This window comes from Malus domestica, chromosome 12, assembly GCF_042453785.1.
Source record: "Malus domestica chromosome 12, GDT2T_hap1".
NCBI lineage: Eukaryota > Viridiplantae > Streptophyta > Magnoliopsida > Rosales > Rosaceae > Malus > Malus domestica.
The window spans coordinates 6,618,605-6,633,345 of NC_091672.1; the positions used below are offsets into that span (position 1 = coordinate 6,618,605).

General features: G+C 32.8%; 1 protein-coding gene across 1 annotated transcript; it reads left to right on the forward strand.

The window, feature by feature from the left end:
* The first annotated feature begins 5,192 nt into the window (after nucleotides 1-5,192).
* Nucleotides 5,193-12,650, forward strand: LOC103413590 (uncharacterized). The gene is made up of 4 exons (XM_008352049.4): nucleotides 5,193-5,351; nucleotides 5,618-5,630; nucleotides 5,676-5,731; nucleotides 11,742-12,650. Exons 1-4 carry the CDS (start codon nucleotides 5,193-5,195, stop codon nucleotides 12,369-12,371), a joined length of 858 nt encoding a protein of 285 aa, XP_008350271.2. The 3' UTR covers nucleotides 12,372-12,650.
* The last annotated feature ends 2,091 nt before the right edge of the window (nucleotides 12,651-14,741 follow it).

The following is a 14,741-nucleotide window of genomic DNA, read 5'->3' on the forward strand; positions in this document are numbered from 1 at the left end:
GCTTTGAATATCATCGTTTGATTTTATAGCTTGTAGCACACCAGTACTTAGGTGCCTAAACTCAACCAAAAATTCAAACATGATCATACAAATCAATAAGGGAATACTTATCGCTATCAACGTTAACGCTTTTTCAAGTAGGGTTGCTTTGAAAGTGAAGCTCAATATCAAATGTTACCATATTATTAAACTAATCTCACTGTAAAAAGTAGAACAAACACAACGTCAGATACAAAATTACACCAGCACAAAAGCATGAATTGCAAGACATTAAAAATTACACCACACGAAACTCTGATACAATGACATGAAAATTATAAAAGGACATTTTTTATTTCATTGGGCGAGGGAAGAATAGAATAATTTTTTGTCATGGAGGGAGGTTGATAAATGATTTTAAAACGTCAAGGGGTGTTTGTGATATGTTGAGAACCTGAGAGGGTTTTGTGAAAACACAAAAAACCTCAGGGGATGTTTGTGTAATTAACCCTCCATTTGTGACATAATTTGTACTGGTGACAATTGTACGATTTTGCTTTTGGTTGTCAAATAGGGATTTTACACAATTTGTGTATTTGTACAAATTCACTCCAAATCGATTTATTGGTCACTGAAGTGATGTACCCAATTAACAACCTTATAATTATTTATGTTGATGAATGAAATACTACTTTATTGTTCTCTCTCTCTCTCTCTCTCTCTCTCTCTCTCTCTCTCTCTCTCTCTCTCTCTCTCTCTCTCTCTCTCTCTCTCTCTCTCTCTCTCTCTCTCTCTCTCTCTCTCTCTCTCTCTCTCTCTCTCTCTCTCTCTCTCCACATGCAAATTGGCAAACTAGAAAGCAAACAATTCCATCTTTTTTTTTTTTTTTTTTTTTTGTCAAAGACAATTCCGTCGTATATTTTATTTCTATTATATAATATTCCATCAATTCCATCATATAATAGTGTTTGTTAAGATAACATTCAACGCACATTTACAAATCAACGAAGAACCTGCAAGGGTGATTATCAACCTTTCTTTTTAAGGAATTATTCTTCCATGAAGCATGGAAATGCCGTTTATAAAATACCATCCATCCAAGGTGCGCTATAAGTATATATTCGAATTCATAAAACATTCTTTTGCCATTATTCCCTTAGAGAAATGGTGAAGCCTCAAATCCATTTGCTTTAAGCCTGAATGGAAAAAGTCACTCCATTTTCAGCAGAAAATGAAATTCGTTTGATCCAGTTAAGTATGGTTGGTTGGGTTGGACCTAGAATTACACTTCTCTCAGAGGCTAAGCCTTGTTTAAGGTTTGAGTAATCTCAATTAAGTGAAAAACCCTAAGCCCAATATCATTCCAATCCTCAACTTAAATAGATGTGTTCCTACCTCACCCCACCTTAACACAGCTTCATCGAAAATTCAGATATGACCAAGGTAGTTAACTTTTGAATGCACCACAAACATTTGGATTTCTAATTTTTTTTTTTTTTTTTGGTACAACGATATATTTTACACTAATGAAATGGGGAAGTTTGGCTAAGCACACAATGACAACCTAGTAACAATTGAAAAGGAATACCACCAGACCATAGTATTGAGTGACTTGGATTTCTAATTTTACAATTGAAAATTTGATAGGTAAACTGACAATTATACTCAAATATGATTTTATATGATTTTAAATGATTTAAAAAAAGTAAAAAATTAAAGGGTGTTAAATCCGAATTTTAAATGAATTTATGAATATTCAGAGGTATTAAATCATAAATTGAAAGAAGTCTATAAAGGACAGGTATATTCAATAACGGATTGATATTAAAGAATTTTAAAAGGGGATTTTGATCAATTTGGAGGAATTTCATAGAGCATTATGGGCTTTAACAAATCATGCATCTCCCCTAAGAATCAAAGAATGGTAGGAACATGCATATGGGTGGTGGATTATGAATTTTTTTTGTTTTTTTTAGAGAATTCAATTGATGGTTACATAGACATTATTTTGGCCATGGGAGCTTAAGAACTAAACACACGAATGCTTAGTCCAAAATTTTAATTGTTTAAGTAAAAAAAACATATTGAGTCTAAACAATTGTTCGACAATTAACGTAGTTGGGTTGTAAATTTAATTGGGAAGAAATAAAATTTCATTTTGGGGGTTACAAAATTTGGGCTTTTCGCACTTTTGGGTTGGGATGGTCCAATGTTTGATGTTTATAGTTTTGAGGTTTTTTATTATGAAAAATTAATTGCCAGAACTTGGAACTCTTTCGAACAGCCATGAGCAATCACAATTTTTAGGTTGGGATTTTGAAGAAAGTTGGAGTTCTATCATAAAACCAATTAGTAATATGGAGTAACCCAATCTCTTATAAGCACTTGGAAGGTTCCTCCTTTCCTCAACTTGGGATTCGCTCTCAACAGGGTTATCTTAAATATTTCTTAAGCATTTGAATATAGCTTATATGATAAATGGGATTTCCTTATGATGTGTAAACCTTTGAGTTTTAGAAAACCCTTTGATTCCTTTTTCACAATTATAGATCTTCATAATAACCAGTTTGGCCATCTAACTGAAGATTCCTGCTTCCGTTTAATTTCTTGGAGCTGAAGATAAGCATAGTAAGGCAGGAACACGTTTGTTTGTTATAAGAGCCACAACTGGATTTGATTCAATAAACTTCAGTAATGGATGGTCTGTTCATTGTATCTAGGGATGGGCAATGGTTATGCGGACGGGTAACCTCGGTTAATTTACCCATAACCGTTTATGCTCATACCCGCGTAACCATTTACCCGTTGGGTAATTGCCTAAACGGTTATACCCGTATCCATAACCGTTTATAAACGGTTAACCATACCCATAACCGCATACCCATTTAACCGTAACCGTTTAATACCCGTTTACCTATTTATCCTTTTTAACCTGTTTATCTTTTTTTTTTTACCATTACCCTTTTTTCACCTGTCTACATGTTTTTTAACAACTTGAAAATTAAAAAAAAATTGTCATAATTTTTTTTTTTTGACAATTAAACACTGTTACAGGTACATTCATCATACATTTCCATATTATAATTTTTTAAGTCCTTATACCATTCCAATAATTGAAATAATAGTTTACGGACGATATTTTTAACTGTTACCAATGAAGGTAAATATAATAGTTGCTAAGTATTATTGGGTTACAAAAATTGTTTAGAAGATATTTCTGTCAAAGCATTTCTGTCAATTTCACGGTTACCCACAAGGAATTTAAATTAATTTGGTCAATTCCTTGATGATGAGAATCATCATTCCTATAGTAGTGTTATTGAGAGAATGACCGATGAATTCATTGCTAATTTATTGGGTGCTAAGTATTATTGGATCGAGAACATAGTTTGTGTTAGTTTTACATATATAAAATAAATGAGTAAACGGTTACCCGTTTATAACCGTGGTTAATACTCATAACCGCCTGTTAAATTTCGCGGGTAAACGGTTATACCCATAACCGTTTATTTATCTAAACGGTTACCCATAACCGTAACCATTTAATTTAAATGAGCGGGTAACCGCGATTACCCATAACCAATGGGTATTTTGTATGCCTGTTCGGAATTGGTGAGGACACGGTTGAAGTTTAAAGTAGAAATTTGTCATAATCTTTTGCTTTTGGTTCGAAATTACATATATGCCTTTCAGCTTCAGTAATGACCAAGTGAATAAAAAGTCGCTAGCTCTGTGACGACTAATCAATTATTGCTTGAAATTTGAAATGTTTTAGCTGCTTCTCCAAGGCAAAAATAATGTGGTGAGTTGCTGATGCACATTCCTGACCACACTAATAACACATTCATGTGTGCATGAACCAATCAAATCAATGGCTGAAAATGATGTGGGATTTTGATGGTATCATGCAAGCTTTGCCTTTAACCTTCCCATGTGCAAATCATTGTTGAAGGTGAAGTCATTGGCACATTGATTTGAAAACTTACCGTCTGCGGCTAAATTTGCTAATGTATTGCATGGGAGACTAGTATAAGAGCCTTTTGATCATCATACAGCTACTTACGTGTGTGCTGAATTTCGAATACCGAAGAAGGAAAGTTGTTTGAGGATCCAGCCTCTTTACCCCAAGATCTTGTCTTGGTATGCAAGTTATTGCTGTGAGTGATCACAGAACAAACTCTTTTGATTTGTTCTATTATTGCGTGCTTAATTACTATTATGATTTTTATGTCTGAAGTCAAAAAACGTAATTCCTCTAAATATGTCCTTCGGTAACTGGATTTGAACAATGAGTGTGAATTTATCTTAACCAATGGGGAAACTTGATTCTTATCCAACTTAATTATCAGGTGATCAAGATTCAAGAATTTAAGGAATTTAGGAGGGGGACGAAAGCAATGCATATCTAGGATTAGCTACGTTGGTTATAACAATATGCTCCCTCTTTGTACTCAAGTTCGAATAATCACTCCCCAATGTGCGTATTTTAGAATAATTTAGGGTAGAATAAAACATAAAAAAAAACTGTAAATACTGTATCATTTGAAATGAGTTAACTATTAAAAAAGCAATTAGGAATACCAAAACCTTCAAAAGCTCAAGTTGTCACCAAGCTCATTGGAGACCACCTCCTGCAGAAGAAAGAAAAAAATCCATACATGTTAGTGAAGTAGTTCTCCAAATTACAAACAAAGAAACAAACAAACAACAATCTTATACCATATATTTCTACAAACTTTAATTTATCAGACAACTTAGATTGTACGTATTGATCAATGACTGAAGGTGAAAGGGATTGAGAGGTTTTGTTTTTAAAATGCAAATGACTAATAGTTTACTTTTCATTTTGTTCCTTTTGGACTTTCGCGGATCTCCAGAAGAATTCTGGGGTAATAGACTTAATTAGCAGTGAAAATTGAGACAAACTAATTGTTTATCAAGTATAATATCTAACCCTAGACCTAGCTAGATGTTGATTGTGGGTCATCTTTATAAATTGCACCAAGTGAAGTAGAGTCTGATGAAAGAGTTGTTTTTATACATGTACTGAAAACAGATAAGATAAACCAAATGAAAAAGAACTCAGAAATTGCTCAGAACATATAAAGTTGAAATGTTGAATTGCATGGGACGACTTTCCTTGATGGTGCCAAGTGATTCTGAGGGAATATATTAAAGGAAAGGTGATGCATACCAATCTTCAATGTGACTGAATGTATCTTTTGGTACAGACTAAAGTCGTTTGGGGGCCTAACATTTCCTCCATTACTGCAACTACTTCCTCTTTGCTTTTTCCCTTCTCTTGTGTTGATGTTCCTCAGATTCTCAATGCACCTGCTATTGTCAGGAGAAACACACAACAATCTTACCATGTACTTCTTCGTGATTCATTGAAAGGATTTGATTTATAACCAACAACTGATTGAATTATTTAATCCTGCTTTTAGAGCATATATAGTATTCACTATTGGACATGATAGTTGGTATTCTTATGCCTTTAATCCAATGAAAAGGTTAATGTCAAACTCTCACATACAAATCTTATACCATCTGAAAAGTTTCGTGCTTTTTTCCTTAAATTTGTGTTGTATTAGCATGTGCTGTGTATTTAATAGAAATATGTTTTGTGTTCATTCAGGTCGTATTTAAAGGTCAGTTTATCTTTGTTTTAAATTTTTACTTTATTTATTTATTAGGCAAATTGAAGAAGATACATGTGAATAAGAGAGATGGAAATGTTGGGTTTAGGATGGTGGGAGGAATATAGAAATAATGTCTAATGACGCAGAGAAAATAAAATCAAAAGACGAAAAAGTTAATTGACAAAAAAATGGTTATCAAACAAACTTTTATTTGTTTTCTTGCTATAATGTGATCATATTTGAAACCACTTTTGTATGTTTTTGTAATTATATCTAATTATTATTAATTTATTGTGAATCAATATACCGATATTTCTAAGGAACTTTAATGAAAAGCTCCCGTACTGTTCACTTTAACGAAAAATCACATTTTTACACTAAAAAATCAATGCTGGTACTATTCACTTTATCCTTCATTTTATCCTTATCGTTAAAATTCAAAGTTTTCAAACAAAATGATTATCAAACAAACTTTTATTTGTTTTCTTGCTATAATGTGATCATATTTGAAACAACTTTTGTATGTTTTTATAATTATATCTAATTATTATTAATTTATTGTGAATCAATATACCGATATTTCTAAGGAACTTTAATGAAAAACTCTCGGTACTGTTCACTTTAACGAAAAATCACATTTTTACACTAAAAAGTCAATCATGGTACTATTCACTTTACCCTTCATTTTATCTTTATCGTTAAAATTCAAAGTTTTCAAACAATTTTCATTATTTTTCCTATATTTCTAATCCATGTGTTTCCTGCACTATGTAATTAAAAGGTAATGACAATGGCAAACTTGAAGTCATTGCATTCTCAAGCCCAACGTGTAACTATTGTCATGCAAAATCAGAATTATTAAATATTAATTCCCACATTAGAAAGGGGGAAAATATCAGAAGCTGGAACCAACTGTTTTACATGATAATGTTTGGCATACCTACCCAGAAAATAATAGAATATACACATTACGAGGATCAATCAATCCAAAAGAAGATAACAGACTTACTATTAACTGATGTAATCCAAAGACTAATTGTAATTTGGAAAATTGTTCAATTATTGGTTAATTAGTTAACTTCCCTCCGTAGTTAAATACCATGGTTAGCTTCCACGCCATATATACCTTAGGATTAACATGAAATAAATTAATTATTATTTCTTGCAAAAATATTATGGGTCACTACCAAACACGAAGACCAGATTCAAAACCCTGCAATTTCAAAGAAACTGTAGAAATTTGTCTTTCTCAGTGTCAGTGTCTCATTTGAATTCCATTTAAGAATTGCAAGTGACTTAAGATAATAAGATGTATCATTTCACTGCAACTTACTGGAAATTGAGCATCATTAAGATAGTATGACAATAGATCTGACCAAGCGATTATTAGGAACTAATTAAATCTGCTCTTGACAAAAATGACAATTGTTCAGCCCAAGGCTCTTCAGTTGAATATGTTGGAAATTTCTCATATTTGATTGCCATGCGTCATGTTTTTTTGTCTGTTATGCGCAAAGTCAATGTTTTATTACATGCATCCAAAATCCACAAGAAATCCTCTATATTATTAGAGTATTGTTTTCCTAGACTTCAGGTCCAAGAAAAATGCAGTCACCTTTAGACCTGGTAATTTTTTACACGACACGGTGATACGACATGAAAATAACGGATTTCGGATTAACAAGATGACTAATCGGGTGACCAGTTAATAACGGGTTGTTAACGGGTATACATGCGGGTAACACGTGGGTAACCCGTTTCGAACCGTTAAGAAAAATAAATTATAATTTTAAAGTTTAATTACCAAAAAATTTATTATAAAATACAATAGCCATATTGTATATATTGGTATATTCTATATTAAATATATATATTTTTGTATTATTATTCTATATAAGTTAAAAAAAATTAAGTTTTATTCATTCATTTATTTTATTATGAGAGTTTCTTATTATCATTAATAGGATAAATTTTACTTAACATGTTGCTGTCCAAAATTAAAATAAACTATTATAGTATTAGTATAGGCAATAAGACATCCCTACAAGTATGAAAAATGTGAAAGAATATATAAACACTAATGATTCATCATTCCTCCACGAGTAGACAATGGTTACACTTACATTATTGTTTAGATTTTTAAAACCCTCTAAACCATCATGAATAGTGTTTTTTTATTTGAGTGTAAAAGTAATAAAATTAATAATAATTATTGTAGAAGTGTAAGAAATGTAAAAAAATATAATAATATACAATCACTCAACTTTCGTGAAAAGGTTAACTTCGAAATCCGACACTATAATCAATAAACCTTATATTTGTATTTAACCGTCGATTGTCGTTTAGGCTTTATTTTTTATATTGAATTTCATTTTTAAAATTTTCTTTTTTGAAAACATGATATTCTGGGGGATGTAGGAAGATGAACGGTTCGGATTTTTGATATCACGTTCCGATATTTACGGTTAATTGAAATATGAGTTCATGTTATATAGTTTGTAGAGACTTTATAAACACCAAGCAATATTTTCACTAACTATAAAACTCTGAACATAATATCAATGATCTGAACCGTTCATCTGCATGTATCCTCTAATAGATCATGCTTTCAAAAAAGAAAATCTGAAGAAAAAAAAAACAAAATTTGGTGAGAAAAATTAAGTATAAATGTAAACAACAATCGACAGTTAAATTTTGATCTATGATTTATATGATTATAGTGGCACATTTCAAAGTTAAGCCCTTCATGAAAGTTGTAAAGCTTATCATTACGAGTGTTTATATATTTTTTTTCTATATTTTTCACACTTCTACATTAATTTAAAAACTATTAAAGACTTTACTTAAACAATAGTCATAGGATAAATGAGAAGAGATTGTTAATGTAGAAAGCCTTACTGAAAATATCATCAATATAACTCTTGAAGACAATATATCAAGCCAAAGTTCCAATACCGTTTCCCATAGTAATTGATGAAAATTGAAGAGTTTGATTGTAAGAAAATGTGCAAGGTTCCAAACCTTGAAACATAACTCCCTTAATTTTGCAAATCTTTTGAACATTTGATATTTTGTAATGTTCTAATGTTTTGTTTTTATTTTTTATTATGCTATTATTTTGGGTATGTAAATATGTAATATTTGAAAGACAAATGTGTTTTTATGATTTAAATGTGATAATATGATATGTATATACTTATTTAGTATTATGTTTTTCATTTGATTATTTATTGGTTTAAAATATATTTTCCTTAATGGGTAACGGGTCGGGTCTTATTTCCTGTTAATATTATCGGGTCGATTTCGGGTCAGGTCATTTTACCCATTTATTTTAACGGGTGTTACACAACACAACCTGTTAAGATATCGGGTATGACACGAACACGGAAAACACGACATGAATGCCAGGTCTAGTCACGTCCTCTCCCTTCTCCCACCACATTCGATCTTAATACAAAGGTAAAGAAAAATGTATAACCAAAAATTAGAGGACCACCTACAATGGATTTAGATTGAACGGTGGATGACCAATTTTTTTTTAAACCCTAGGATTAGGGGACCATGTTTGATTATTATTGTTCGGACCCTATAAGGAAGGGATCCTTATTTTTTGAAAAAAATAAATAGGGATTAGTGGTAGGACTCATTCTACATCGAACTTCAACGATCTGAACTATCTATTTTGTAAGTCTTGATTCATAGATCATCTATGCAAAAGTTCAATTTTATCTGAAACCATTTGTTCATTTAATTGTCAAGATGAAATTTCAATGTTTCTTAGAACATAATATTCATCAATTTCTTTGAACTCAATTAAATGTCTCAAATATTTTTTTATTTAGCTTATATTTTGCAAGAATGATCTGTGAGATATAACTTGAAAAATAGATGATTTGGATCGTTAAAGTTCGATGCGGTGTGACTCACACGACTAAATTCCATTTTTTATAAAAATAGGAATCTCTTTCCTTTAAAACTCTGTATTATTGTCATCATTTCCTTTGTCTCAAACAAAACATTTGTCGATCAAGATAATATAGAAAGTTTCATCCCCTAATGAGATGTTTTCTTCTCTGCGCAGTAAGTCCATGCTACTTTCTAAACCCTATAACAAACACCACATTAAGATTGGTTTTATATTTTGCGACTTATTAGGGCAGAGTTAAATTAATTATGTTACATCATGATAAAATTGATTATTCTCCCAGAACGTTTGTGTTACTCATATTTTTCGAGAGGGTAATGTAGTTGCTAATTGTTTGACTAATTTCAGTATAGATCATTATGGGAGCTTATATTCGGATTCTTGTCCTCCTTATGCAACTTCTATGTACATTCATAACCTTTCTTCACGACCTAATTTTAAGTTTTGCTAGTTTGGTCCTTGATGTTTTGTTTTCTTTGTGTGGAGCGAAAAAGGTATGGTTTTCTCTTTCATTAACTTTAGCTTCTGCTTGTCAATTTCTTTTCTACATGTATTTTATCGTATGGTCTCGTAGACCGTAATGGCTCAATGAGCTCTATTTTTCTACGAGGGGTAAGATTCTTGCCCTTCCGCTCTTTGTTTGTATTTCTCTATTCAATAAATCTATAATTCACAACATTGTTTTTCCATCATAGTAATATTAAAGTGGATTTGATATTATTGTTGATCTAGTAATATTAAAGTGGACTTGACATTATTGTTAATCTAAAAAAAAAGATAAAATCGATTATCCTAGAGCCTGTATTGTACAAAATTCGATTGTCTAGCATATCAACCACCATATCCAGTTCACGAAAAATATGCTTAACCGAAAATTGCAATATCTGCTCTAATATATGCTAAATATCTTGAATAATAGATCTTATATTTCATGGTGATTTGTTTTCTTCATAGGGATTATGCTATTTGCATCATATTTATCTACCTTTTTTTTAGTCAGAATGGTTATATAGTTACCATATACTACTCACATCTCTCACAAGTCATCACAAGTTGCACAAGTATATTTCAGATCTCTCACACTTGATAAGCAATATAATCAGCAATAATGCAACAAAATAAGCAAGAATACATAATTCAACAATATTCTTTATGAGCTGCAAATGTATGGAATCCATTGGTCAAACAGAGAAGTGTCATTTTTTTTAGTATAGTGAAGAGTGTACTTAAGGCGGTTTGTTTCTTACTCTGTTTGGATGAGCGACTTTAAAAGTCATAAGAATTTATTAAACTCAATTTTGTAAGAAGAGAATGCTAGAGAGATTATCTACTTGAACCTTATTTTGTAGACCACATAATGTGGAGGTTGATAGTTGAATTCTTTTTTTTAATTCTTAAAAAAAAAAAAAGAATTCAACCATCACAGTCATATTATATGGTTTACAAAATATGTTATTCCTAGCATTTTCCTATAAAATGTACTACAAGAATATTGCTCATGAATTATTCAAACACTAAAAGTGCTCTACTGAAACACTACAAAGAATCTCTGTTCATATTAACTAAATATATTGAAGTGTTTCACACGGGCACACAACTTGAAGTTAATTGATTGTATCAATCGTACGCTGGAAGAAGGACATTGAGCTACTCCAACATATAACCAATTAGGTTTATGGTAGAAGCTCAACTTTTTTCAAAGTGCCAAATACATTATAATATTTCTTGTGCTCGTAATTTCTGCGAAGCTTGAGCCTCAATTGTTGTTCTCGAGCTGCTTACTACATTTTAAAATGTATTCTCTATGGGATCCTGGCGCCAGCAATAAACGTCACCACATTGTCACTTTACCTATCCAAACCTTCTTCCCAAACAGCCCCAACTTAACGTCAAATTACTAAGGTTGCCACCATTTCAAACAATCTAACCGCGACTTGTATCAGCAGGACTCCAAGTTTGGAACCTTTTTTTCCAGCTTTCAAATTTGAGGTCTTCTGAAAATTGGCAAATCCTTAAAGGTTCAAGGGCCATATCTCCTAGGTCACAAAGTTGAATGGCACATCTTTTAAATAACAAAAAGGTCAAGGGGCAAACATGGAATGAAGATCCTTTATAAATCTCTTTCCATTAGGCCCTTCAGCCAATTAACCCCACAGCCACTTAGGCACACATTTTGCACATACATAAAAGGTTAGAGTCGGACCCTCCTCCAATCTAAAAACCCCCCACCCTCCACCTTATCACCACCACCATCTTCTGCCTTAAGCTCTACCATGAAGATCAAAACCCTAGTCCACACCCTCATTTTCTCACACATGTGCCGCGTAATTCGGTGCCTCAACAAAGCCAGGTCCAAAGCCTTTTCAATTCTCATTCAGGTTCTCAGAAATAGGCAACCCATGCAGCTCATCTACCCCACCAAAAAAACCAAGAACAAGAACAAGACCAAGAAGATATTCTTCGGCTCGTTTAGACTGCACTACAACTGGTCTACGCATGTGTTGCCCGTGCCTGCGTGTGTCTACGATGGATTAACGGCAACAAATTTGTACTATGATTCTACATGGAATTCAGTACTTTCAACTGATGGCCAGCAATGTGAGGATAATCATGGTGCTGAATCACAGCTCTCTGGGTACCTCCAATGGCTTGAGGAGAAGGTGGTCCCTGATAATAATAATAATTCCATGTCCGATGATCAGACTGATGCTAATGAGATCGATAAGCTAGCTGATTTGTTCATTGCTAAAAGCCATGAGCAGTTCATATTGGAGAAGCAGGAGTCCTACAGGAGATTTCAAGAAATGCTTGCCAGAAGCATGTGAGATATTGTTAAGTGGTTAAGGTGTGTGAATTGTCTTGTTTTTTTTTTTTTACCTTTGTCATTCTTCAATGTAACATCTTCGGAATGAGGAAAATGTAGTGGTTAGGATGGATTGAGTTTTTTCTTTTTTTTCTTTTTCTCTTCTTTTTTTTCTTTAAATTTAGTTACTTGATTAGCTTATGTCTTTCGATAATGGTGGGGTTGGAAGTAGAGAATTGTACATGATGGTTGTGGATATTTGTGCAATTCTTATCTTGAAATGGTGATGGAGAGTTGAAGATCCTTATTGTGGTTAATTGTTAATTAGTACTTAATTTGCAAGTTTAAAGCGATAGAATTGTGTGCTTATAAAAACTTTTTTTTTTCACATTATTTTGTAGCGTGTGTGTGCGTGCGCTGTTTTTACGCAAATTGCACGATCGACTTACAAATCATGGGAAGCCATCTGATAATTCTCACAAATTAATGATGTATGAATATTCTATGCTTTTTGTCCTTTTATTTTTTACCAGCTAAGTTAGTGTCAAAATTCAAAGGGAATCTGAATTGGGTTCAACACGTATTTGTCTCGAGTGTTGTTTTTGGTTTGAGTGCCACGAGATGGCTCAAGAGGAAGAGAGAATAGACGCGCAATTGTTGGAGGTTGCCAACAAATAGTGTTTGTGTTGCATGTGTGAAAGTTAAGCATTAATCTGACTTGTTAATCAAATGATTGTGCACCAAGTGGGACGTTGGTTCGGTTAAGTTCTTTTATGTGCCTCAAGGGAACGAGGACATAAAATTCAATATAACTTCGTGTATGCTTGCCTAAAAATTAAGTAAATAAAAGCAAAACATAAACTAAAATGAGAAAGAGAATGTAATCATTTCGTGATGGAGTCAAAATTACAAACGTACACAACAGTAGAGTCTATGCCGATGGGTTAGCTACATAACTTGAAATGTAAATTGATTGAAAATATATAAAATAAAATAAAAAGCAGTAAAACTCTAGCAATATTTAGGCCCTGAACGCAAGATAATACTAGAGGAGGCCATCGAGACCACTGGTGTCGGATTGGACTTAGTAAAAAGTTTGGGAATTGTAGGCAGTGTTTGCGCATCAACTAAATCATACAATGGGTGTAGCAAAGCTATAAAAGTTTTGGATCTGGATCGTAGACAGTATTTGCTTTGAAGGAAGACTTTAAGATTGTAGCTTAAAATCATCTCCAAATGAGATGTCAAAAATACTACGCGGATTGTTTTAAAGGAAACGTCAAATTTTCTTTTTATTTAATGTTGGGCACACATAGTTCTTTATTTTCTTCACTTTTTGATCATTTTCTCCAAAAACCATTTTAATTTGACATCTCAATTGGAATAGGAGACTTTACAAATGTTATTATGCCACATCAGCTATAAAAATGTAATTTGACATCTCCAATGGAGATGATCTAAGAGCTAAAAGAGTTTTTGTTGAAGAGCAATTGAGTTTGTGCTGAAAAGCAGTTAGGTTGATTGAAGGATCGCTCAAGGTTTTTGTTTAATTGTAGAGATTGAATTTGATGAAGGTCCCGAGCTTGAAGGCCTCTAACTCTATTTATAGGCAGGGGAGAATGAGCAACCTTGATCATATCGATGAGCTGGAGCAGGGGGAGATCTGTCATTTGGCACTGATAGTGACTGTAATTCATGATAAGTGACTTTCTGTTATGTCTTGAGGTGATTAGCACAATGACATCAGCATGCTGAATGACGCGTGCTTAGGCATTTAAGGGGGCAAGATATTCTCAGCCTCTAGTCACCTCTGTGGCAGACATGCTTCCGAGAGTAACTTGTTCGAGCCCTCGAATAAGTTAGAGTGAAATGAGATGGTCGTCCGACCTCCAATTTTAGGCTTCGAAATTAGTGGGGTGGAGACGTGCGATTTTTGCGTAAATAGAAATAGATAGGCCCATAACCAGCCTTATTTTCATTTATGACCAAACATAAGTAGTTAATCAGAGCCCTTATCCAAAAGGATTCCCATTTTTTGGTAAAAAGAGGACTAGTTAAGGGGCTCATTTACATCGAACTTCAACGATCAAAACCATCTCTTTTTTAAATCTTCATTCATAGATCATATTTGAAAAAAAAAAAATCACTTCAATCTAAAACCATTTACACATTTGATTGTCATGATGAAATTTTAATGTTTCTTAGAACATAGTGTTCATCAATTCCTTTGAACTCAATTAGGGCTGGTTTGGTATTGCTGTGCTTTGAAAAAAAGCTGATGTGAGAATAAGTGGCTATGCTGTGAGAATAAGCGGCTGTGAAATAAATCAGCAGAGTGTTTGGTAAACTTTTTTGTAAAAGTGCTTTTGAAATAAAAGCAGTCTGATAGTAA

Coding starts and splice junctions, on each gene's coding strand:
- LOC103413590 (XM_008352049.4), top strand. CDS start 5,193: ATGTATCTTTTGGTACAGACTAAAGTCGTTTGGGGGCCTAACATTTCC. Junction 5,732..11,741: donor GAAATGTTGGGTTTAGGATG/GTGGGAGGAATA, acceptor ATAAAAGGTTAG/AGTCGGACCCTCCTCCAATC.